This window comes from Motacilla alba, chromosome 1A, assembly GCF_015832195.1.
Source record: "Motacilla alba alba isolate MOTALB_02 chromosome 1A, Motacilla_alba_V1.0_pri, whole genome shotgun sequence".
NCBI lineage: Eukaryota > Metazoa > Chordata > Aves > Passeriformes > Motacillidae > Motacilla > Motacilla alba.
In genome coordinates this window covers 46,382,599-46,407,832 of record NC_052031.1, presented here as the reverse complement: position 1 = coordinate 46,407,832, position 25,234 = coordinate 46,382,599, and the positions used below count along the sequence as shown (strand labels likewise).

Sequence of the window (25,234 nt, the reverse complement as noted above, 5' to 3'; positions counted from 1 at the left end):
AGGCAGACTTGTCTCTCCAAGGCCAGTGTGTTCACAGGCAGAAATGCAATCATCACAGAACCCATTTCTTACAAATGAAGTAAAATTTAATATAAAACATCATAGTTGTTGCCCAGTCAACTGTACATGCTCTGGTAAATATACAGGTTTGGAAAAAAATTAAAAGTTTTTATTTAAGATCCTTGATGAAAAAGGATATAAAAATATGAATAAATACAACTGAAATATGCAAGTACTCTTTAAAACAGTAATTAGTTCTTTAACTCAGTATTACTTTTCATAAATTAATCCTCCAGGAAGGAAAAGCCTTTTCATTCCACCATTGCCAAATCTTTTAGTGCATTACTTCGATGTCGCTTGGCCTTGTACATAGGACGCAGGGATTCTATTTTTCTTTTCCTGGTTTCTGCTTTATTCTTGTGTCTCTTCAGCTTTCTCCTTGCAGCAATGTCAGGATTTGCTACAGTCTAAGGAAAAACAGTACATTGTTAGCTCATTGACAACTAACAGCAGTCCCTGTGAAAATCATGAACTTCCTGAGAAACTGGTGACTGCTAAGACAATGCATGGGTGTTGTTGGGTTCCTCGAAACTGAGGTATTCAAGCTGCTTTGCCCTTCAGGTAAGCAGGAAACCATCCCTGTCATCCAGAACCTGTGCAAGAGGTGATCATACACAGCTTCTTCCAAGTTTTGTGAAGGAACTGATGAAACTGTCCTAATTAAAGATGAAGTTCTTCCTCAAACTCCCCTTCCTGGGCATCTCTTAAGCCTTTAGAGAAGACCTATTTTTTTTTGCTCAGGAGAAAGTGGAATCTTACCTGCAAAGCCCTCTGCTTTTTCCTCATTGCTCTTTTCTGGTTGGCCTGCTTTTGCACAGAAGAAAAGGCCAGCGAAAAGGCCTCCAGCCCCACTAACTTCTTGAGAAGTTCTATGATTTCTTGAGAAAGGTTCTTCAGTGTTGGATCTATTAAAGCAAAACAGACTTAATCTTTTCAGCATATGGAACGAAAGCCAAGAGCACAATATGGATTCCTCTTTCTTTAATAAAGGATGGCTGCACTGATAAACCTTGCCCAAACTGGTGCCTGTGAAAGCTGCTGGTGCTTCACCAGCTTTCCCAGAGAGTGGCTTTTCAACCAGCAAACAAAAAAATAAGCTGCTGAGAAGCAAAAAAAAAGTTTTAGAAGGGTGAAGTAATTCCAAAGGTAATTACATGTGGCTTTCTATATACAGCCAGTACACTTCTAGTGAAATAGGCTTTGTTGGAAATGAAGATGATTCCAGTCAGCATCCTTGGTAAGCAAAACAAGGACTGGCTTAATTGTTGCAATCACTAATGAGTGGCAATATATTAACTACAATCACTGGAGGGGAAGAAAAAGAAACTGGGGGTGAAAAAAGGCTACAAAGAGGTGCTAAGGGAAAACTGAGAACAGGGCAAATACTTCCCTCAGTCTCTGAAACAGTTCTTCCAAGTTCCTCTCAGCAAGGACTCTCTTAGTCTTGCCACCATGAGCCCACCTTTGAGTACTACACTTTTCCCACTACACCACATGCTCAGGCTTTACTCACTTGGACACAGGAGCATGCCTAACTTCATTCCAGTCTTTGAACATGCAGATTTCTATTTCAGCTGACATACACTCTCCTCCCTTCCTGGTACTTCGGTTAGACAGCAAGCAAGTGAAATTTGCTGATTACAGAATCAATGCCTCAACAGACAAAAGGAATGGCAGGTAGTGTTTGTTTTGTACTGGGGCATAGCTGTGATGCACATTCCTCTCTGTGAGAGAAATCTCTTACCTTGCTCTGCATAGTTGCTGTTCAGCTCCCTGTACAGAGGGGTGAGAATTGTTGGAAGGTAGGGCTTGATCCTGTCTTGCCCCAGATCCACCGAGATTGCTCCCAGGAATTTAAAGATGCAGCTTCTCTGAAAAGAAGTGTGTGGGATATGAAGTTAGGAAAGCTGGAAGCAAACTTCCTAACTGAACTGCTTCCAGGGCCATGCATCACTGTTCAACACAGCAGGTGTTGTTTGAGACACCTGAGTCACAAACTCACTGCTATTTCAAGGTCTTACTGCATCCAACTACAGCCTTTAGAGAGGCAATCCCTGCTGTGAGCTGGGACTGGGCTGGCAGCTGTTGACATTTTGAAAAGGCTGGTTCTCACTGTCCTCAACTGAGGCGAAGACACAAAAGCTCAACCTAACTGCACCATGGGGAACCACAGTGCTTTTCATGATGCTCTCCCACACATCCCCTCCCCTTGTTACTCCAATAAGTACTCCATACTGCCATTCCCCTGCCAGCATCAGCACTCTCGGGCATTTAAAGGCACTGCTCTGTTCTCTTCAGCTTGATGCCTTGGGGTTTACCACTCTTCCCCCAGGAGGCTGGAAGCATTAGCAAGAACCGGACTGGCACAAGCCTTTCCTGAGAACCACAAAAGGAAAGGCTTGTTTCTTCAGCACCTACTAATCCTCGCTTCAGTGCCAGCCCACAGCCCTCTCTGCACCTTGTCCCCTGAAAGCAAAGAGCCAGAGCAACACTACCCTGTAGAAGTGCCCACCTCATCAAAAGCAGTGGGAGTAACACTGTTCTTACCTTTAAAGGGACCTTAGGGGAATATGCTGCTTCTCTCTTCACCATGACAGAGAGCTTCTTCATTAACCACAACAGTGTGGCTGGCTGGCCTTTCTCTTGTGTGTCCTCTCTTTCTTCCTCTCCTTGAGCAGAAGTATCTCTCTCATCCTCCGAGACCTCCTGCTCTTCCACTTCACACCTGAGTTCTCCATCTGCCTCTTTATCTTCTTCTGAGGCAGGAGCTAGCAAGTAAACAACTTTGGCCACAAAAAGTAAATTCTTTATAACCTGAAGTGTAGAAAAAGAGGAGTCAGTCACTGTGGGTTGCCTCTCTAAGCACCAGGGCATGTAAGAGCCAAGACTTGATCTGACAGGGGAACTTGCCCTGAGCAGAGAGCAGCTAGCCCTGAACTGTGTATGTGCCCTGAACCGCCACCTAGGACACAATATCCCTCACATGCCAGGGCCTGCTCTGTGCCCTCCTGTGGCCCCAGACAGGCTCCTGCCCTTACCTGCTCACTCAGAGACATGTCCAGGAACTTGGACTGCAGCTGATGGCAGAATGCAAATGCGAGTTCCTTCATCTGGGGAAATGAAAAAGGAGAAAGGAATGACTCCACTGAAGGGAGCTGGCAGCAGAGACTCAAAGCAGTATTTTGCAGTCACCAAAGGCAGTTCCCAGGGGAGACCAAAGGATCAACGTAACTTCTGCCTGCATCTTACAATCTAGAAGGGTATTTTTGGGGTGCTGAGAACAAGACCCTAGAGAAGCCCCCTCCCAGCAGCAGAGACACCTCCTCAAATGCTTTAAGTGATGAGGATTAGACAGCAGACAAGTGACTAAAACATACATGCCAAACTATGAACTATTTTTATATCCCAGTCAGGGAATGGGCATGAGCAGAGTGACGGAGTAGTACAGACATCATTACCTTTTTGTCCAGTTCAGCAGTCAAAAAGACTATAGATGCAGACAGCTCTGCTGGTGTCTTTTTTCTCTTCCCTGACTTTCTTTCCTTCCATTTGTTGACAAGATCTTCTGGCTTATAAGATGCAAACAACAAGCCAAAGATCTCAGTGGCTGTCAGCCAGACCCAGCTATGAGGATACCACAGGTGAGACTGGACATGATCTGGGGAAAAGAACACCTCTTTCAGCAAAGGGGATGGTCCACTGAGAGCAAAAATAGAATGAGGCAACTCCCAACAACTTATTTTTATTGCAACATATGCTGCAATAAAAAAGTGAATGAAATGAACTGTGCTCATCTGCTCAGAACACAATAAAAGACTTTCTAGCAATTCAATCCAGCCAAAGTGAAGAGCATCAAAAAACTACAAGTAGGCAAAGGTCCCCACAGTGATCAGGCAAGTCATGTTTGTGCAACAACTACAGTCCCCTCAGTGACTTGGTGCCCCAGCTCATCTGCCCTTGATATCTGGGGACTGGCTGCTGTGAGACTTGTTCAGCTGGCCCTGCTGCTGATGGTCAAATCAAACCCCTAGAGAGAGGCCAAGGATGCTTCAGAGAAGAAAGAGAGCTGTTCTCCTGTCTCACCTCTGGCCAAGCTGCCCATCACCAAAATCCAGAATAACAATGATTATCTGCTATCTCACTAAAGGCACCTGGCAGGCTGGACTCTCTAAAGTCACTAACCAGCCACATCAGGTCTGATTGCGGCAAAGGAACCAGTTACAATAAGGCCAACAAAATGGCAATAAACCAGCCTCTTATTTTATCATCTCACACACAGGGAAATTGCTTGAATCAAGTAACTTCCAGGTCTTCATATCCTGACAGACACAGAATTTGGAGCACTATTACCATGTGTCATCATTTTCTGGCTGGTATGTATGATCAAGGAAATCTCATTTTCTCAGGAGAGCTCAATGTTTTCATCCAAGAGAATGTAATTATGGTGAAACATGCAATCGTTTCCAATTATTTGCTCTGTGGGTAATAGTAAGTACTTCCCAGCAACTGAGACAGAGGGTGTGTTGTTTTCATCAACCATGTAACCTTTTCCATTAGCAACTTCTCTTTCATTGCCCAATATCTGCTGTGTGTTAGCATTTTGCAGAATGGAAACCTTGTATAATAAAGTTCAGTCATTTCTATTAGCGTGTGAAAAACCACAAGGCACACAAAGATTCTTTCTTGTAACACAGCTGTACGAACTCCTGAATGATACTTACCCCAGATCTTGCTCACAACATCACTGTTCTTGGTTAACTGAATCAAGTTGCACTCTGTGATTAGCTTTTTTACCAGCACAAGAAAGCTGAATAGCAGCCTATCTGCAGCCTTCTCCTCTTCTTCTTCAGTTATCTAATAAAATCAGCAAGTCAAGAAAGATACTTATGAGAACCTGAGGACAGTCCTGATTAGTCCTCACTAGATAAATTTCAGATGAACCATTCAAAAAAAACCAGGAGACTGACTTGTACCCAATTTTAAATATAAACAGAACAGAAGCACCTCCACTGAAGCATTTCCTCTGGAAACAATCTCTGCAGGAGATTGTATTAGAATCATTCTTCTTGTTTTTCATACAGACATTACTGCAACAAACTGCTGGGTTTCTAAATGCAAGCAATTACACACATTATGTCTGTGCATGTACTTGTGCAGATTTGATTCTCATCATTAGAGCCCAGCTGAGTGCAGATTTGCCAGTACCACCCGGGAAGCCCCGAGCTGTTACGACAACACTGTGCATGCTGCCTATGGGCCTCATCCTGCCTGCAACCACCAGCTGGCTTGATGTCAGTTCTCAGTACATGTCACAGCACAGGTGTGATTACACCAAATTTCTCCTCACTGCAGGTATTTTATTTTCATCTCTTGCCAATTTACAGATCCTGGGATTCTCTTCTCTCTTGTGCAAAGGCAGCATGCTGAACGTAAATAACATTCATGGCCACTCCCCAGGCACAGTGACTGGGATCCCTTTGGGATTATCACATGCCAAGCAGAATCTGAGGCAGCCTTGTTATTCTGAGTTAATCAAGTGCACTAAAAAGATTTTCCATACAACAAAACCATGGTCTTAAAGTACAGGAAGGGAACCCCTTTGAAAGTTAAAGCTGTAGATAACACAAGCCAGGCACTCCTGACATGCAATGCTTACACAAATCTCTGCAGCTAGCAGACATATTTCCCATGTTGCAAGGACCAATATATCTGCTGGTTACACTGTATGGTTGCAGGCTCAGTCCAGGTGGCTTTGCAAAGTTTCTTTTCCCCTTGTGCTGTGACATATGACATCAAATTTGGGCTTACAGGCAAAAAACAGTTCTACATCAGTGAGGTGCTCTTCAGAATAGATGCGTGTGTTTTGTGTCTTTCCTCAGTCTTGACCGGTAAGTTCAACCATTAAATCTCTCCTACACTTTTTCCCTTTTTCCATTTTCTTAATTCTCTTTCCTCGAGCTTCATGCATGGAGAAAAGTTACTTACATTTTCAAATCGACTTGGATTGATTTCTTTTTCAATCAAAGTGAGGACTGCTGCAAGCCGCCGTTCAAACATTACTCCGTCCACTTCAACAAACAAACCGCATGCCTGGGCAGCCAACCTCCTGTGTGAGCTCTGACACGCAAGAAATAACAAAAAATTAACTCTTATAATCAAATCCTGCAGCTCTCAAGTGCAGGAGCTGGTAGCAGCCCTTACTTTCTGCCTGTAGCAATAGCACATTAAGAGAAGCTGGTTTTCAGAGTATACTGAAAAAGGAGATGCTGCCATCGAGGTATAAAAGCACCTGGCAGCACAAGTTATCCCTAGGAATGCACCCTAAAACTGAATGCCAGAATTGCTGAAATCCCAACTGCAGAAATGTGGGAGCTACTTTGCAACTCCTCACAATGCCACAGGCAGCTCAGTTACAAACCAAAACTGAACCTACTAGGATGGAAACCATGACGTGTTGAAGAATGCTAATTCTACTAGTGTAGAGGGACAGAACCTGGGTTCAGCTAGACGACAGCTTATCACCCAAGCACCCAGATCCAAACAGCAGATCTTGAAGACCAGGTTTGCTGCCTTCCAGTTGCCAGCAACAGAATGAAGCATGTCTGAGATTGAGTCAGCACAAAATGCTGGGCTCAGAAGAGCTTTAATGAATTTGCTCCAACCTCTAACTTGAGCAAAGACTACACTGTGAAATACCCGAGCCAAAAGTGGAACTGTTAGAAAGCCACAAAACGCAGCTGGGAAGAGTCTGTAGGTTGGCGTAAAGCATCAGCAGGTCCCTATATTTGTGCAGCTTTATGAAACTGTACCATTTCTTGCTCTCTAAGTCAGGAACAACTAATCCACCAACCCACCAGATCTGGTACTAGCAATCTCTCACTTTCCTTAATTTTACTCAGCCCTCCAACAGAGTTCAGACCTGGCCAGTGAAAAGACCAAAGAGTACCTTTTTGCTGTGAAACCACTCAGTGACCAGCGAAAACATGAGATCTTGTTTTTCATTGCTGATCTTACGGAGAAGAGATTTACATGTCAAAGCTGCCATCTTTTTGCATTTGGCTGAGTCATCATTTATCATCATCATACAAAGAGAGAGAAAAAACAGCCCACAGTATTTGTGCAGGAGATCCTAGAAAGAAACAACCATTATCAACCACAAATACCCAAGGAGCTTCCAGCATTTAAAGAGAAAAAGAGGAGTATTTGCTGCACTATATTCAGGAGCAGTGTTAGCCCTAAGTGGGTTTCATGTCAAGGCAGCTGAACTGCTAAAATGGGATGACCCTGTTGTTAGAGCATACAGGGAGTGTACAGCAGCCCCAGCCCTGCTTTGACTTGCTACCATATCCCTGGGTCAGCAAAGTGAGTGTGAAACCTTAAAGGGCATTTTCATGCCCAACTCTCGCTGAAACAGGCTTAAGTCCTCAGCATTGCAGCTGAGAAGGACCCAAATGTCCTTCTCTTAGAGACTGCAGCTCTTTGCCACCTTAAAGAGTTCCCAGGAACCAATCTGAAATATTAAATCATCAGGCAGTGCTGAAGCACAGCTTACTGTGCAGAATTTCTCCTCCTTCCAAATTCTTGCTTGATTGCACTTCTCCCAGTGTCCTGAATGCACATTTAAGATCCAGCTGCAAAGCTTCAAGGCAGCTTAGGATTTTGCCTATGTGATCCTGTACAGACGCACAGTTATTTTTTAGCTTTCATTTTGATCCACCCCACTGAGAAGCCCTTCCTCTCCAGTCAGAATAGAACACACTAGTTCTGTCAACAATCTCTCATGAATGTTGAAAAACCCTTACAGTGAGAAAACTCTAGACTTCACTTTCTATTCCTACCCTATTTCCTAAACTGGTTGTTTCTTCCTGGCATAAATCATGATTGAGTTTATCCAAACTCCAGCTGACACAGCTTTATTTTACTTGCAAACAGAGCACATTAGGCAAAGAAGTACTGCAGACTTTCCAGCATGTTATTCCTCCTTTGGAGCAAAGCCAGGTTCTTTGGAGATAAGTGAATGTTCTGCTCATGATAAGAGATAATAGGAACTATCAAGTGCTTCCAAAATAAACTGCTTGGAAAATGATGTTACTGCAACCCACAATAACTGCCTGATTCTTGGAACACCAGGGGGTGCTTGTTACCTGTGGGAACGTGTCGAGGAGGTACGCAATCATCTCCAGTGCAGATTCCCTCCCAGTTTCATACTCATACCTGCAAAGAAATAAAGGATTAACTGTTAAGGATGAGTTAATCCTCCTATGAAGTTGCCAACAATTTACAACAACAACCAATTCCAGAAACACGCACTGATAGGGATCCTTCTACAACGGCTACCAGACCTGGCCTGATACTGCGGACAAGAGAAACAGCAGGCCCAGCAGCTCTGTCTGTCAGAGAATGAGCACAGGGACACAAACAGCCCGTGAAGGGCTCCAGCCCACTTGAGTCAGCACAGCCACACTGTGCTGGGGAACCTGGTAAACTGCTGTCACCTTGAGCAAGGGAGGGGTGAAGCTCAGGAGGAGGCTGAAGGCACAACACTCCTGCAGAATTGGTACAGTTATTTCAACTGTGCCTGCAATTGCACTTGAGACACTGCCACGGGACAACAGTCCCCTAAAAATGCACCTTCCCTTATTCTTCCTGGATTTTCCATTTCACCTGTGTCCTAGGGCGACTTAATGATGATTCACAACCAGTGGAGGTGGTAAATCACTAAGCAAACAACAGAACTTTTGCTTACAGATAAAGAACGATATTAGCAGTGAAACAGGGATAAGAAAAAAGCATTTGCTTCATCAAACAGCCAGACTTGGGAAAAGGGAAGTGTTTTACAAGTAGGAAAATGAAGACTTCATCCATGCCTTCTGCTCATTACAAAGAGCTTTTTGGCATACTAGAATCATATTTAAAAACAAAGTTCTGTTCTCACAGAACAGTGACTACAAGTCAGGAATATAAACTCACTCCAGCTGTGCGAGCATGAAATCCAAATTGGGTTTCAGTTTGTCACCAAGAGGGTAATCCAGAATGTATTTTAAGTAAATCTGGAAAGAAAAAACAATATAGAGAGGAGTTAAAATAAACACTCAGGTAAGCTTGTAAAAAGGTTATGAAGACAATTTAGTGACGGAGCAGCAAGCTTATGAGAATCATCCCTTTCATCCTATTATACAAAGGGTCACCAACTGCTGCCAAGCTCTGTGCCTGGAACAGGATCAGTTTTTGAAGGACTACTGTGTTTTGCACAGGCATCTGTGAAGAGATCCTGCATCGTTCAAAATCCATCCTGTAACTATGAAAGCTACATTTCCTGATCCTATTGCACCTATATCCCAATGCTTGAGACAAAGTAACCAGTTCTGTCTTTCGGTTGGTTTTACTTAGGAAAGAATGAGGAAGTAGAGGAAAGTAATCGTGGATTTGTGGCAAATTCACTTATCCTAGGGCTTAAAAAAGAGAAAAGCTTAGTTACATAGGCTTAAAAGCCTCCAGAGGAGGGACCATGTCACTGCTGCTAAGCAGCTCTCCTGTACTTGGCACTGATGAGGTTGCACCTCAAGTACTGTGTTCAGTTTTGGGCTTCTCACAGAAGAAAAACATTGAGATGCTGAGCAGCAATGAAGCTGGAGAAGGGTCTGGAGGCACAAGTCTTACGAAGAGTGGCTGAGGGAGCTGGGGTTGTTTGGCCTGGAGAAGAGGAGGCTCAGGGGAGACCTCCTCACTCTCCACAACTGCCTGAAAGGAGGATATAGCCAGGTGGGGATTGGTCTCTTCTCCCACTGACAAGTGACAGGACAAGAGGAAATGGTTTCAAGTTTTGCCAGGGGAAGTATAGATTGGATATCAGGAAAAAATTCTGCACTGAAAGGGTGGTCAAGTCCCAGAATTGGCTGTCCTGGGAAGTGGTGGACTATTTGAAACAGGCTGGAGGTATTTAAAAGAAGTATAGATGTACCACTCGGGGACATGGCTTAGTGGTGGACGGGGCACTGCTGGGTAAAGGGTTAGACTCTATGACCTTAAAGGAACTTTCCAACCTAAACAATTTTACAGTTCTATGAAGGCATGCCACAGTCTCACTATGGGCAAGGAGTCTGTGATTCTGCTATGCACCAGTCTCAAGAACTGAAGCCAGATAACGAGGGGAATAAAGATCAGTAAAGAAGGGAAAATGGAGTTCAGGGTTCAACAGGGCCAAGGCATATGTCTGTGAGAGACAGGATGGCCAGACTAAGCCCTCTGGCCTGTTAGACAGCTGTAAATGAACTGAGAGACTCTTCACTCCACCAACCTGTCTGCACTGGACTCGCACTGGCTCACTCTGACCCGTGATGGCCAGCTGGGCAACCTTCTGCAGCACATCATCAATTTCAGGGACAATCAGCTTCCTGGATAAAATAGCCTGAAAACGTGAAAGCACAGCTGGAGTCACATCATTTTGCTTATACGGTGTGAGATGCAGTACTACAACCCGGACAACACTGGTCTTAGGCGTTGCCTAAGTCAGCCCTTAACACTGACTTTTTCACACACAGACAGAGCAACTCAAAGGAAAAAAAAAACCAAAACAAAGGATGGCTTACATATCCATATCTGTTTCTTTTGGGCAACACAGAATACCAGGTCTAATGATCAGAGATGTTGATTCTTTAGCAAAAACCTACTCAGATCCAAATACATCCTCATATGCAGTGCGTATAAAACAGCCTCCCAAACAATTTTAAACAGTGACTACAAGTCAAACAGTAAAACTTTGTTGACTTTTCCTCTCTTATAAAAGAGAGCTTCAACATCATCTGCAGCCTGTTCCTGATGTGAGAATGTACAGCCTTTCACCACGAAGCAGAATCACTGCTGTTCAGTGGCTCACAGAACACCCACAACTGCTGCACAGAAATACCTTGAGAAGGCCAAAGGCAGTGGCTTGGCGTGATGAATCATAAATGTCTTCTTCAGCAAAGCCAAGCAACACTTGGAGCTGTTTGCTTGTTATCTGACTCTTTGCATTCTTCACAAGTATTGTTACACACTACAAAATCAAATTGCACATTGTCAGTACACATGCAATGCCATAAAATGAAGGTCCACGCCAAAGTCTGACTTGATTTATACAACTTCAGCCTGAAAAGACAAACTGCTGCTCTAGAATACGTGGCCAACACTATTCTCATCACATTTTGCTTTCAGATGGCAATTGTGAGACAAAAGTCAACAAGTGAATTGTCCCCTTCCCACATCTCACTTCAGCTACCAGGATTTACTCAGGTGGAACAAGACACTACTACAATGAAGAAAGAAGGCAAACATGTTTCTGTAAAGACCTTTCTTCAGACAGAAGCTGTGCATTTTTAGGGAGCAATTATCTTTAGGTTTTTATTTGGGAAAGAATCAGCAAGGCCACATATTCCTCACTAGCTTGTGATCTCCAGGCTACCTCTCCAGGGACAGCTGCAGGAGGGATCTGTATCTGGAAGAGCCTCATTCTAGAAAATTAATCCTAAAGCAGAAATGAGCAGAGCTGGGTCTGACTTACTTTGAAACAGCTCACAACCAGGTGGAAATTCTGGCCTTTGGCTATTCCTGTCTTGGCAAACTCTTTCAGCAAGAGGAAAAGCTGCTTGATCAGTGACTCCATATTTGTACTGACAGAAGGCAAAGGGAACTTTAAAAGCCATACCAAGGACTGCAGAGCACCAGTTATCACCTGGAAGAAAGAGCCAAAGGACAGCATGTGGGTACAGTGACATTGAGAGAACTCTTCTCACTGTTTTACAGACATGGTCAGGATATCTACAACTGTGGTAAAAGGCAGTTAACTAACAAACCCAACCTATTTCAAACCATTCATGGGTAACACGAGGGTTTCTCAGTTCTAAAAGCACTATCTGTGACTCCAATATTCTATAACTTTGATTTTACCAGGTAAAGATATGAAGCAGAGCTGCCTTCAAGTCATGGAAAGCCCCACTCCAAGTATCTGACAGAGTATGAGGTATGCCTTCCACTCTTGGGCTCTAGGCTCACTCAAACCAAAAGCTGTCCCAACAAGTGGCTGCCTATAGTGCTAGGAATGAAGACTTTGGAGTTGGACCAGAAGAAGCCACAGCTGTGGCAACCCTGCTCCCAGCAGCTACAGGATCTCATGAACATCCTCACAGATCATCTGTAAGTTCCTCGTATGAACACTCTCCAGGAGAACTTGCCCCCTGCAACACGGAGCAGAGCATTCAGTCTTCCATCAGCCACAAGTCTCCCTTGGGATTACATGTCCTCAAACAATTTAATCTGCACACCTATTAAAGCAGGTTTGAAAAACTGGTGGCTTTCTCTTCTCTTGCAAGTCAACTGCAAGATGACATTTGTGGCAGGACTCTTCTTAGTACAGCAGACAAACCAGACAGACTTCAGCTCAGAACTGTACCTTGACATCCATAGATTTCAGGCAGTCTATAAGCAGCTGAACAAAAGGGTCTAACATTTCCAAAGCATGTTCCTCAGAAGAATTTACTTTGGATCTCTTCAGGCTCATGTGCAGTAGCTGTCATAGAAAAAGCAGGACATTCATCTCAAAGTCAGCCAGAACACAAAAGAGTCAAATAAGGTCCCATAACTGTTTCAGGTTATAGTAGAACTTATGCCATATCTCACCTAAATATTTCAACATGCTGAGCACTTAAAAAAAACCAAAAACATCTCTAAAAGCACCACTGGAGTTAAAATATACCAAGTGAAATTAAGGCTAATGGCCATGCTATTAAAACAATATATCCAGAATACTTTCCTTTGCATACTCTTAATAAAATTTTGAATGCAAAAATTTTTTATCTGAGCAGGTCTTACCCGAAGTCCTGAATCAACCAGGATATATGTGTTAGTCCTGCTGCTGACACGTGCTTTCTGCCCTCCTCTTGTGGGAGTGGGCTGGAGCAGCAGACAGCTCTCAGGTTGCAGTCGAGGATCTGGAGGAGGGGTAGCTTTTTTCCTGAAAAGCAGTGTATGTATGGCAAAAGAAAATATTCAGATGTGAACCCTCCCCACAACAATCCTGCTGTTGGGAGTAAAAGGAGCTGAACTGGGCTCAGCTGCTTCCCACACAGCAAGCAAAAGCAGGTCACAGATGGACCACAATGAAATAAAACCAATTTGAAAGCACCATGACAGACAGGACTCAGACTTGAGAACAATGCCACTATTCCAGAGATAACAAACACACAATCATTTGTATAACATCCTCACTTTTTTTCTTAGTGGACAGATCAACTTTGGAAGTTCCTTCAAGTAAATACACGTCTTGCCACTACCTACTACTCTTCTTTACTGATCTTTACTTCAATTACTGATGGCTTACAAACACTGCTCCAAGAAGTCTGCAAACAGCTCTCATATCCTAGAGAAAGCCAGCCTACGTACAACAAACACAGGACACCCAAACCCAGTTCTGAGCAGTGACATCACCACATGGAGAGAAAATCTGATGGTTCTCCTCATCTTCTGCCCCAGCAGCCAAGCAATAAAGTGAAAGCCCATGTTTTTCCTTGTTCCTGGCCCTATGGAAATGTTTGCATCCTGCTTCTAAACACGGTCCCTTGTCCCTCCATCCTAACATCCAAATGCATGTTATCACCCCTTCAGACAGTGAAAAGGCCTAGCCGAAGGTCCTGAGGACTTGCAGGAGTAGACTCCCATGAGTTCAACAAATGCTAACTCCCACTATTAAGTTTTCTCTTTGCCCTCTAACTGCCCAAATGATTCAGTTACATTGAAAACAAAAAGGGAATGAAAGCAAGGAAACTCTCATGCATTTGATCAGTTGGATTTGAGAACTGCCATTTCTCCAAGCAAACCAATACCAGATCATCTGAACAACACCCGGAACTCACTTAGCCTTCTCAGTGAGCAGAGGCAAATTTTCACTGATGAGACCATGACTGAGGAGGAGGAGGGATTCTGCATTCATGTCTGAGTTGAAGATGAGCCCTGCCATGATGTGACGCAGTGCCTCATGTACCTTCCGGACTATCTTCAAGCTTGTAGTGCTCTCCAGAGTCTGCAAAGGTAAAACCATGAGAATTTAAGAGGACAGCCTGATGGCAATTATCTGTTATCTGTATTCAGAAATCATTGGAAAAACTAGAGCAATTTTTCTCTCATCATGTTGTCATAGTTTCCAGCTATGTAAGGCCTATTTAGGTAAATAGCATCCCATTGCCTCAGCTCTGCACCAACATCCCTCCCTTCCTCTTGTCAGCCTCCAGCCAGTTCAGCTATAGCCACCTGGACTCAAGAGCTAATGAGCAAACCAGGGAATTCCTGTGTGAGCTTGCACTCTGCTAAAAATTCTGTATCTTTGAAAAGGCAATTATTGCACGTGGATAGACCCTGGCTACATTTTGTTAACATTTCCTTCATGCACAAGACATTAAACCACAGAACAGCCTTGCAGGACTTCTAAGCTCCAGAGGAAAAAAGAGTGGGCAGAGGGAGAGTGCATGGAAAACTCAAAGTGGGATGTTTCCAGTTGAGCAGCAGTGAAAAGCTTCCCAGAATGCCACTCCCTGCCCTGGAAATCAACAGTAAAGTCTCACTTTATGAGTTGGTCGCACACTGCTTTCCCAAAAATGGGAAGCCAAAGCAAGATTCCATAGGTGATTTCAAAATAGCCATCCACAGGCTCTAGAATCACCATACAGAATCGAGAGCGCTCAAAGTTAGTGAGGGAGACTCTGGCTGACTTTTCTTACCTCCTTCAGTGGCAGAATAAGTTTTGTCACCTGGCCCCTTCCTATGAACTTCCCAAGAATTTCATAGGAATCGTAGCTCTTGTTTTTCCGCGCTTCCATGATCTTGGAGACAATTCCCTTCACTTCTTTCTCTTCAGCTACATTCCCAAACAACTCTTGGTTAAAAATCTTTGGAAAAACAGGCAAGAGAAGTGAATGAGAGAAGAAAAGCAGGCTCCCCCAGTAGCAACAGAACAACACTATTTTTCCCCACTCCCAGAAAAAACAATTCTTCAGGTTTCCTACAAATCACATCTATCTTTCCTTTGTCAACACAGAACATCCTTGTTTAAGTACACCAGATGAGAACACTGCTCTCACACCCCTCTGTGGTGTTGTGACACAAGGAATGGGACTGCAGTCAGATCAATACATCCCAATGTACCCCATCTGTGTAGCCAGCTGAGTACCTGGGCTCTGTGGACTGCACTGAGTAGATGTCTGCTGACTTGCTCAGCCATTTAGAGTACAGGATAACACAGGTAGGTGTCTTAATCTTGAATCCATCCTCTCTCAGGATGCAGGGCTCGGGATACAGCCCCAGAGATACTTGACTTCTCTTGATTCCTATCTACAAGGGGGCCTACTGATACCTCCTTCCTTGGCAGTACACACACAACAGCCTGGTTTGCCACCAAGTCAGAGACAACCTACACAAAACCTTCCCCTCCTAGAATATGTCCCAAGCACTTCATGATGCTTTTTCTCTCAGTCTTGAATAGCTTTTACCTCAATCAGGATATCTAAGCAGGGGTCCAAATCACCAGCACTGAGCCTGGTAGTGAGGCCCTTCAGTAACAGGTTCACCGTGAAAGTCAGCACATGGAGCTAGAGAAAAAGAGAACAGATCATTCCAAACTTCTGCACTGATCTCTTTAATCACACTGCATGGGGACACTCCTGTACCAGAGACATCACATGTCACACACTGCACTTGAGTTTTCATTCTAGGAAAAAAAGACACTGGGAGGATGAGAATCCATGTAGTAGCAAGAGAAAAAGGATCCCTATCCCACCACATACTGGCAAGAGGGCTGGAATCTCCTCTCGCCCCAGGGCTCTTGCTGATATATTTAGGCTGCTCTAATTGGCGCTTTCACTGTAACAGCAGCTAGAAGCTCATGCGACCCCACTGTGGTAATTCACATGAATCCAAACCATAGGAAGAGGAAAGATTAATTAATAGTCAGAGCCTTGGCTCTGGATCTAGGAAGCAAGCCTTCAACTAGCATCACCACATATTGCCTGGGCAGTCTCCGTGGCAACTCCCCCCTGATACTGCTTAGCCCTCATGACTTTATTGAAAGATTTCCTCTAATCTTACTGGAACTGGAAATTTATCCTTCCCCTTCATACCTCAACTCTTCACTAGGAAAATAGACTAGGCTTAGACTCTCAGTTCTTTGAGGGTACAGACCCTTATTTGACACTTGGAATGGTATAACAAAGACTGATGTGAGCATTAGCAACAGTATTTACTTGCATTATACCAAGCTATTCTACCAGTGCAAAACAATTTCAATAGCAACTTCTCTTTGGATTCTCCTCCCAATACATTAGAAAAAAAGCCTACAGAGAGCAGAAGAGGAAGAATTTCAGCATTACCTGGTAGCCATGGATGAGCGCTGATCGCATCTCCTTTAAGATATACAAAAGGTAGTGCACTCCCAACACTTCCATGATTTTAATGAGGGTGTTGCGGGCAATGTCCCGTATTTCCTGAAATCTGTTTCTCAGGAATGTGCAGACTTTCAGTAGGATGCTGGAAACGAAGACAGACAGCTTTGTTCATCTCCAAGCAGAGCAGAACTAATTACACTGCCAAGGAGGCTGCTTTTCAGGACTGTTTCACAACCCAGCTGTACTCACAGCCAGCCTCACAGAGAGGTTTTATACACACACCTACTGTCCTTCAGGATGTTTTACTGATTATCCTTTCTTTCTGTACTTGGTTCTTTCCTCAGCACAAACAGCCCTGCCTCTGCACCTTGATTCACAGCTCTGCCCTCAGGTCAGGATTTACAGAAGTTAAATGCTGAGGTGCAGAGGTGCATGTCACTAGGAACAGGAATTTCCAAAAGAAGTATTTAAGGTCTTTTAGGATGTCCCTCTAAACTTTAGCCATGTACATAACCACAGCTTGAGAAAGGTGCCTGCCCTCCTTCCCTGAACAACGAACAGCCCCACTGGGATGTAAGGAGCCCCACTGGTATTTACCTTGGTAGGTTAGCTTCCATCACTTCCTGGGGAAGACACTGCATCATTCTGACCATTGCAAAAGCTAATGGAACACGAACTACCTCATCATCATTCACAACATTGGATTTCACAAGCTTGTGCTCCTCGTCTCTTTTAACCTTTTTAAGAGAGCAAAACATAATGCATTTTTAATATACAGAAACAAATCCTACTTTTTCTCAACAAACCCTAGAAGAGGCCAGAATGCCAGGCTGCTATCCTCTTATGACTGCAGGAAAAAGCCAGGCAGCTAAAAAATGCCTGTGTTTTCAATACAGAAACTAGGCTGATGCAACCAAGTGGCTGACAACTCTTCAAGAGGTTGGACAAAGTGAACAATTTCACTTGTGTAGTTTGAAACAGGTCTCAGCAGAGAAGTTAAGACACCACATCCACATGACCAGAGGGTCTGTCAGTAATCTCCATGACTAAGCAAAGGGCATGAAGCCTTTTTTGTGCTTTCAGATGGTCTCTCTCCAGTTGAGTTTTTTTTTAAGCCAGCTTTTTCACTGTCTCTGAAGTAGTATCCCAATCCTTAAAGTAGCAGCCCACAAAAGGCCTATAAAAGATCCTTCAAACGTCAACTCCTCACCTTTGCAACAATACACCTGTGCAATTTAGGCAAGATGTTGACTGTAACTGTTTCTTGAATGTGTTTGATCAGACACTGAAGCTCCTCTTTATTTCGGGGTAAGAACGAAACAGGTTTGGGCACTTGTTCAGCATTTTCAGATGGCTCAGCTGCTTGCTCAGATTCTACAGGCTTCTCAGAGAGATTCTTCCCATTCTTTTCTTCAACTTCCTCCTCTTCCCCTTCACTCTGCTCCAGCTCCATGGCTTCTTCAGCCTCCACCACCGGCTCAAGGTCCATGGCAGCAGCTTCTATCAAGTAATTGCCAAAAGTACAGGTAAATACAGGAGAACACAAAACTTGAGCCCTTAATTGAGACTCCTGTGACAGCTTCTACATAAAGCTCCTACCTACCACCAGTGACAGCAAACCACCAATAAGAATCAGGCTTCTTCTAATGGGTAAAAAAGCTTTGGCTTGCTGGTTTCTGCTAATCATCCCTCAGGACCAGGTTTAAAGCAAAGACTGCGTTACTCTGTGTCTGAACCCTGTAGTCAGCTGAGCAAAGGTCAATGTGCTTGAACCTAGAGAACTGCCATTCACTTAAAATTTAGGATTTCATGAGGCAAGAGGTACTGACAAGCACCTCTTATCTTCCTCCTTCACCCAAAGGTCCCAACATAGGTAACCACAATAGTGCAGAAGCTGAAGATACAACTTCATCCCGTGAAATGGCGAGGGAAGCAAGGTGAGGATATCTTGGCTACAGATAACCATGAGAGCAGCCAACATCAAAGATAAAAACCTCAGGTGTGTCAGCAGCCATTGTGGCTGGGTGCAGACCCTGAAAACCACACAGGTTCTGGGCTGTTTTGGTTTACAGAAGCCTGGGATGGAGTGGTAATGTGGACTTGATTCCCTATACCTCTCCTGACTTTGTCAACACACAGGAGGAAAATCTGCACTGCTCCTGAGGAGACAAGTCAACACTAGCTTCCAGTACGCCCATTTTAAAAAGACACGAGTAGCTGCTGTCAAGAGTAAACCACAAAACTTTGATTAGCTGCATTTGAGCAGTCTGAGTAGTGTTTTTACAAGCAGACACAAAAAGTTCACCTTGGTTGTCAATGGTCACAAGCTGCTTTTCAAGTGTTTTATGGTCAAAGTGAAAGGCTTCCAGCACTGTCTCTAACAAGCTGCAGAAGAAAAACATGAAGAAAGATCAGCTCTCCTCACAAGAAGAGGATGCATATACAACAGAAAAGTCTTACAAGCACTTTTTGGAAAATATCAGATTTAGTGACATTGCACCATAAGGAGGTTTATCCTGAAAAACCCCAGAAAATAAAAACTGGTTACTTCTGAGCTACATGTATTCTGTGACCTAGCTCAATGTGAAACCTCACAGAGAGTGGTACTGGAGCAATGGAGGTCTCCCAGGAGCAGAACTGGTGCCATGCGTTCAGTGAGACATGGTGTAACAAAGTAACAACCTGGTAAATCTTCATAGTTCCAGGCAGCAAGCCGTGCCCACCTTCACTTGCCTAAATACCACCTCAATGCCAGCAATCTCTCACCTCAGAGAAGAGGCTAAAGTTAATGGGATGCTGCTAGAAACACTGAATTGTGCCTAAGCAGTCTTTGGAGAAACCTGAAGCAGCACTGCTCATGGTACCCACCTGACTCCCAGCTTCGTACCGATCTGTCCCGTTTGCAAGACATGGATGAAATGCTTTAAGTGGTACAAATAGGCTGACCATGAAAGATGTCGGCAGACAGCTCCAACAACTTCCACTGAGGCCGTTACCATATTTTCATGCTGCTCAAAAGAGAGAAATTCAGCTGCTGTTAGCATTCACAATGGTCATGTGTCTAAAGCATCTTTTACCCAAAGCAACAAGAGACAGAAATAACGTTTTCTAGTGGGGATGCTTGGGATTCAGTATTTTTAGATCTCCTCCTGAGCATCAAGTTAGAAAAATAAAACTAAAAATCACAGTCCATCAAGCAGATCTCCAGACCCACTTCCTCCAAATTATTCTGCACACATTTAATTTTTCTCACATAGTTAAACCTATGGGCTCACTTGTGCTAAGAACTAAGAACAAGAACCAGTCAAGGCATCCAACAACAAACACATGGCACATTGCTGGTCAACTATAAACCCATTTCAAATGTGAAATAAAATGTGTGTATTTCTTCACCAAAGTTTCAATCAACACATTTTACTGCCCTCTGTTCAAAGAGCTACTCAGTCACTCTACTGAGGGGCACAGACTGCACTGCTGCAGCGGCCGGGTCCTGTGCCTGAGCTCTAATTGTTTCAGCTTCAGAAGAGTATTTCTGGCAGTAAGCAACTTAGGCATTTACTCTGCTTGATAGAAGTGGGCCTGCTGCTCCCCTGGTAGTGTGCAGGGAACTACAGAAGTGTGAAATCTGGCTTTTAAAAGCCACAGGTGGAAAGTCTATCCACACTTGCACTACAAGTAATTTCACTGAAAGTGATTAACAAAATGTCACCCTTCAAATTTTAATTACAAAGCTGCTATTGATTTCAGATGTTTTCAGCTAATTCCAGCAGTTTCCCTCTAAATCCAGAGAAAACTGTATTTATTCCCACCTCTGTTACTAGACACAGACTACAGTCCCACAGTCTACTGTCAAAGAGTAACTAATCTCACAACTAAACAGGAAGACAGAAGTTTGGAAGAAAAGGGAAGAAAATAAGAAGCTGATTACAAAAAATAAAGACCAATAAAACCCCAAGTAAAAAAACTAAAACAAAACAAAAAACCCTAACCATTAAGAGATCAACCCTTGAGAAGCAGGACAAGTTTAGCAGATATAGGACTGGGCCCAGCCTGCATCTGCACTTTTCCAAACCCTCTTTCTGCCACCAAAACCAGCACAGCACTTTTATCTACAATGGAGACACTCACTTCACAAACATATCAGCTGTCTAAAGGGGTTAGGTTTTTAAGGCAAATGAAAGGTAAAAATATTCAAGTAGATGCATTCAATTGAAAGAGCCTACCTTAAGCATTTTTTCGCTGAAAATTGCAGTTGTAGCATAAGGCATGATGTAGTTCTGGAGGGATTTAGAAGACAGCACAAGCTTTTCTTCAGTGAGCTGCTTTGCCAGTTTCCTCAGAGCTCGTGCCCTCCTGTGGATCTGAGTCAGATACAGGAGACAGTGGATGAGGTGGTACTCAAGTCACAGCTAGCACAAGAGAGCAACTACATCCCGCAGTTCTGAAATGTCCCAGTTTTAGGTGATGGCATAAACATATTACAGTCATTTCCAAGGCATGCTTTTTCCTTAAATCTCTGGGCTTTGTCTAGCCTTTTGCCTCAGTAGATATTTCAAGTCAATGACATTGTGGATTCACAATCATAAGGCTGTGCTATCTTTAGGTGCTAGACAAGAGAGGCAACTGCAAACAGCAGTTGCTGCAATGAAATGCAAAGACCAAAGAAAATTACATGTTAAAAATTTACACTTTTGCTACAGCAAAGACTCTCTCAGATCGCATCTCTGAAAGCAGAAGAAAGTTATTTTCATACTGCAAAAACCAGGAGACCAGGCTTTGTGTAAGTTATATTGCAAAGGTTTGTGAATGGGAAGGGGCTGCAGAGCCTCCAGAGAGCAACAGGGAATAGGCCAGAAAAAATAAGAGACCCATTCCACGCCTATGTCAGAGGAATCTTCAGGATACTGCTGACTGTGGGCTACCATAAACCCAGTACATTTATAGATAGAAACGTGACTGTGATTTTTCAATCATTCCTGATGATGTCTACATCCCTCTTTTTTGTAACAGTATCTAATGACACAGGTTCAATTTCTCTGCAGACAACACACAGATGATTCACAAAACATCCCCTCACAGTAAGATGCTTTTGCTTGGCAGGAGAAGAGAGGCGCTAAGAAATGCCTGCTGTCTTTTACCTGCATGTGTTTCATGTTCTCAAAGAAGTCCATGTCAGGATCATGGCGGTTGGTCAGCTGGACCAAATCCTGGAATTCGGGATTTGTTGGGAATGTCTGAATGAGGCAGGAAAGCAGTGATGTGTAGTCCTGCTGGATGCTCTAAAAATAGCAAGCAGTGAATGTTAAGTATCCCTTGGAGAGGCTGCTACACACTCCTGAGAACAGCAGTGCTGTCATCTACAACTGCTTCAGTAAAACGTCCTCAATCTTGGTAACAACAAACGCACCTATAGTGGCCTGCATATAAATTAAAGCCTCCCTTTCAAAGAACGAGTTACAGCTAAGAAAACCTGAACAACAGTAGAGAAACACAGTTAATTTCTATAATTTTGTATAATTTTATAAGGTTTCAAATTAAGGCTAAGTTTATAGTAAATACTGCACTTCTTATCCCAGTAGGGGACTATGAGAACTCACCCAAAAAACATCTCATTACCCTGAAGATAGCTGGAAGTGTGTGATCAGATACCACTGCCTTACCTCAGTCTTACTCTTCAGACCCCTTCTCACAGACTCCAGGAGAGTGTGCTGGATTAGCTCCTTGTACTCATCTTCTGTGTGGCTGATCTCTGCCAGTCGGTGGATGAAACTGGTCAAGCAAAGGCTTGCGTTGTCACTAAGAGCCATATCCCCGAGCTGAGTGGATGAAGAAATGGCACCACATGAGTCTGGCTATGACACCTTTCTCTCCCCCAAAGGTGGGACACAACAGTACCACTGGACACAACATGAGTCCTGTAGAGACTCAGAAACTCTTGAGAGCTTTCCTATAGAAGCCCTAGTCCCAAATTAATGCTCACCCTACCCATCAGGAAAAAACCTTTGAGATTTACCAGCAGGCCCACACAACCAGGACATGCTGCAACAAACCAAAAATCAGCCTTTCAAGCCTGTAATATGCCTTTTATCCAGTACAAATGACCACACAGTTCCAATGCTCATTGACAGAAAGTTGTGCTGCACTGTATTTGCCTTTTGGCACACACAGATGAAAAGGTAAACAGACAAGACTTCAAAAACGTGTTTGTAAGAATACCTAAAGATACTTTCTGAGTGTTACGTGGTGCCAAAAAACAGCCAATGGAAGTAAGTTGAAAGTTAGATCAATCAGGGACACGTGGTGCACATAGCAAGAGAAGGAACATTCAGCCAACCTGGATGGTATAGAAGCAGTTGTGCATAACAGGGACAAGAAAGTCCGTATCCACTGTTTGCATTTCCTTGATGCGAGCTGTGATTGACTGAAATGCTGACAGACGCACATCGAAGTCGATATCATCCAGATGCCGCTGATCAAAGGCATTCAGCTAAGGCAGAGCAACAAGTCGTTAATGAAAAATGACAGAAACGTGATCATACCATGTTGGGGGAAAAAGGGAGCAGAGACAGAAACTGTGCATACCTTAACAACATCAGTAATATACTTCAACTTAGCGTCCAAGTCAGATAAAGTCTAAAAAAAATAAAAACCCAGTTAACGTTTATAGTTGTTAAAAATTTGGATAACTCAAGACTTTACCACTTGAGACAAAAAATAAATAAAGCAGCAGCATTACTCTTTCTCCTGCTAGAACCTCCATAAGAGCCTTTCTTATGTAACTTGGATGATATGTGTTTTAAGTCCTAAGTTTCCAAATATCTACACTGTATGTTTCCTGTGTTTTACTGCTAAGAATTTATGTAAATCACTTCAAAGTAATACAGAACATCCTACAATAAACCGTGAGAGAAGAATACAAATAAAAATCATCTTCAGGATACTGAAATCCATTCTTATTTCATCAACATGCAGGATATGTTGCAGGTAAAGTGCTTTGCTTGGCCTCTCTTACACTAAAGATCCCTGGTGAGGCTCACATCAACCAGGCTGTTAGCCAAAACTTTTACAAATCTTTGTGCAGCTCATTAATTTCTATTACATAGAATTCTGTTATTTTCACTTCAGATGAGAAGTAGAGTAAAAAATTTTTTAAAGTTATGCACAAAGATAAATACTGCTATTGCTTTGTTCTTGATCCCTTAGAGCAAATTTCAAAAAAAAAAAGCATAGAAAGATGTAGAAATGCAATACCTGAAATACCAAGCACAACTTATTTCGAGACAGTTTGTTCTGGATGACAGAAAAAAGCTTTGCCAGTGGTTTGAGAAAGCTTGTAGGGTTTGAGCAATGCCTCAGCAAGTTCTGCACTGTCTCCAGAATGTCAATTTGCGTTCCCTGAAAGAGACACATAACTCTCAATAAGTACAGAGACCTCACAAGATTATTTAATTTCCTTGGGACATATTTCAAGACATGAAGTGCACATTGCTGTACTTCATTCAGATCACAGATACTGAACGAGAACAAAGAATTAGAAGGACACAATGCAATCATCAAATCTCTCAGAAGTACTTGCAGCCTCTCAATTAGAAACAATACAGTGTTAAGAGATGACTGTCAGCACGATAAAGACTTCTTTTATGTGTTTTTCCTCATGACTCAAAGGTCAGGAGAACTAATAGAGCTTTAAAAATCTTTCTTGAATATGTGAGATGAACATGGGTCAGGTTGGAAAGGACCACAGGGGTCAATTTGGTCCAACCTCCCTGCTCAAGGAGGGTCATCAAAGAGCACATGGCACAGGATTGCATCCAGACAGTTCTTGAGTATCTCCAATGTGGGGGGACTCCACAGACTCCCTGGGCAATGTGTTCCAGTGCCCAGTCACTGCACAGTAAAGCTCTTGTATGATCTCCCTCAACAGCCCACCAATCACATGTGGTACCCTAATGATTGACACATTGAAACCCTCAAATTAGTACTGTATATGGTTTGCCTTTGCCTTTCATCCAGCAGCAGACTAATGCAGCACTGCCCAGTACACCACACACACAACATACTCAACCACATGTATTCACATCGCTGTCCAGACCCTGTGGCTTTGGGGTGCATAAAATCCACAGTGAAGAAGAGCAATTATTTCAAACACTGCAAGCAATTTGGTGGATTGACTAAGTGACAAAGAAACTAAAGACTGCATCATAACTTCTGCAGACCTTCCCCATGACAAGGGGGAACAGAATCAGTCTGGGCAGTGGCACCTCTGGTGAGGAGTGCACATCAACACACAGTGGCACTGCGTTCTGAACAGACTACAAACACATGAAGACTTGATTGCAGGCTAATAATAAGAAATGACATATAATCAATACGACTTTTAAACAAACAAATATACTTGATAAAAAACCCATATGTTTAGTAGGGGTGAGGAAATAATTTTTACCTACCTGCTCCATGTTAGTCTGATAAAGGAAAGGGAGGAGAAGGCTCACAAGCACTGAATTCTGGCTCTTTTCTTGTATGAATTTGCTGATCCTGCAAAATTGGACAAGGTAATTTACTCTTTCATATCATTTCAATTACCAGTACAGAGCAAAGAAGTCTGTCAGCACTAGTGTCATTTCACAAGGCTTCGTCAGCCTCTTCAGGCTAACAGTGCATACCTACCAAATTCACAGTCCCAAGCCTAAGCATTCAGTTCCACATGACTGCAGGCCTTTCTGCACCTTTTTCTAACCTCAAGAGATATTAGGGTTGAGTACCAGCAA

The 25,234-nt window shown here is 43.3% G+C and overlaps 1 protein-coding gene across 1 annotated transcript in view; it reads right to left on the bottom strand.

The window, feature by feature from the left end:
- Positions 1-68: 68 nt before the first annotated feature.
- Positions 69-25,234, bottom strand: part of UTP20 (UTP20 small subunit processome component) — a 63,537-nt gene continuing 38,371 nt past the window's right edge. Inside the window, exons 32-62 of the mRNA XM_038154894.1 lie at positions 24,914-25,001; positions 23,718-23,861; positions 23,049-23,099; positions 22,801-22,953; positions 22,127-22,282; positions 21,605-21,745; positions 20,690-20,827; positions 19,335-19,474; positions 18,772-18,851; positions 17,677-17,966; positions 17,064-17,203; positions 16,452-16,608; positions 15,576-15,674; positions 14,808-14,975; positions 13,947-14,113; positions 12,907-13,048; positions 12,488-12,604; positions 11,600-11,770; positions 10,967-11,095; positions 10,358-10,468; positions 9,031-9,110; positions 8,205-8,274; positions 7,007-7,189; positions 6,046-6,177; positions 4,782-4,914; positions 3,519-3,718; positions 3,099-3,170; positions 2,608-2,874; positions 1,805-1,931; positions 820-965; positions 69-467 (exon numbers count right to left, since the gene is read on the bottom strand). Coding sequence (XP_038010822.1) covers positions 312-467; positions 820-965; positions 1,805-1,931; positions 2,608-2,874; positions 3,099-3,170; positions 3,519-3,718; positions 4,782-4,914; positions 6,046-6,177; positions 7,007-7,189; positions 8,205-8,274; positions 9,031-9,110; positions 10,358-10,468; positions 10,967-11,095; positions 11,600-11,770; positions 12,488-12,604; positions 12,907-13,048; positions 13,947-14,113; positions 14,808-14,975; positions 15,576-15,674; positions 16,452-16,608; positions 17,064-17,203; positions 17,677-17,966; positions 18,772-18,851; positions 19,335-19,474; positions 20,690-20,827; positions 21,605-21,745; positions 22,127-22,282; positions 22,801-22,953; positions 23,049-23,099; positions 23,718-23,861; positions 24,914-25,001 — 4,348 coding nt within the window. The 3' untranslated portion in view covers positions 69-311. The remainder of the gene's footprint in view (positions 468-819; positions 966-1,804; positions 1,932-2,607; positions 2,875-3,098; positions 3,171-3,518; positions 3,719-4,781; positions 4,915-6,045; positions 6,178-7,006; positions 7,190-8,204; positions 8,275-9,030; positions 9,111-10,357; positions 10,469-10,966; positions 11,096-11,599; positions 11,771-12,487; positions 12,605-12,906; positions 13,049-13,946; positions 14,114-14,807; positions 14,976-15,575; positions 15,675-16,451; positions 16,609-17,063; positions 17,204-17,676; positions 17,967-18,771; positions 18,852-19,334; positions 19,475-20,689; positions 20,828-21,604; positions 21,746-22,126; positions 22,283-22,800; positions 22,954-23,048; positions 23,100-23,717; positions 23,862-24,913; positions 25,002-25,234) is intronic.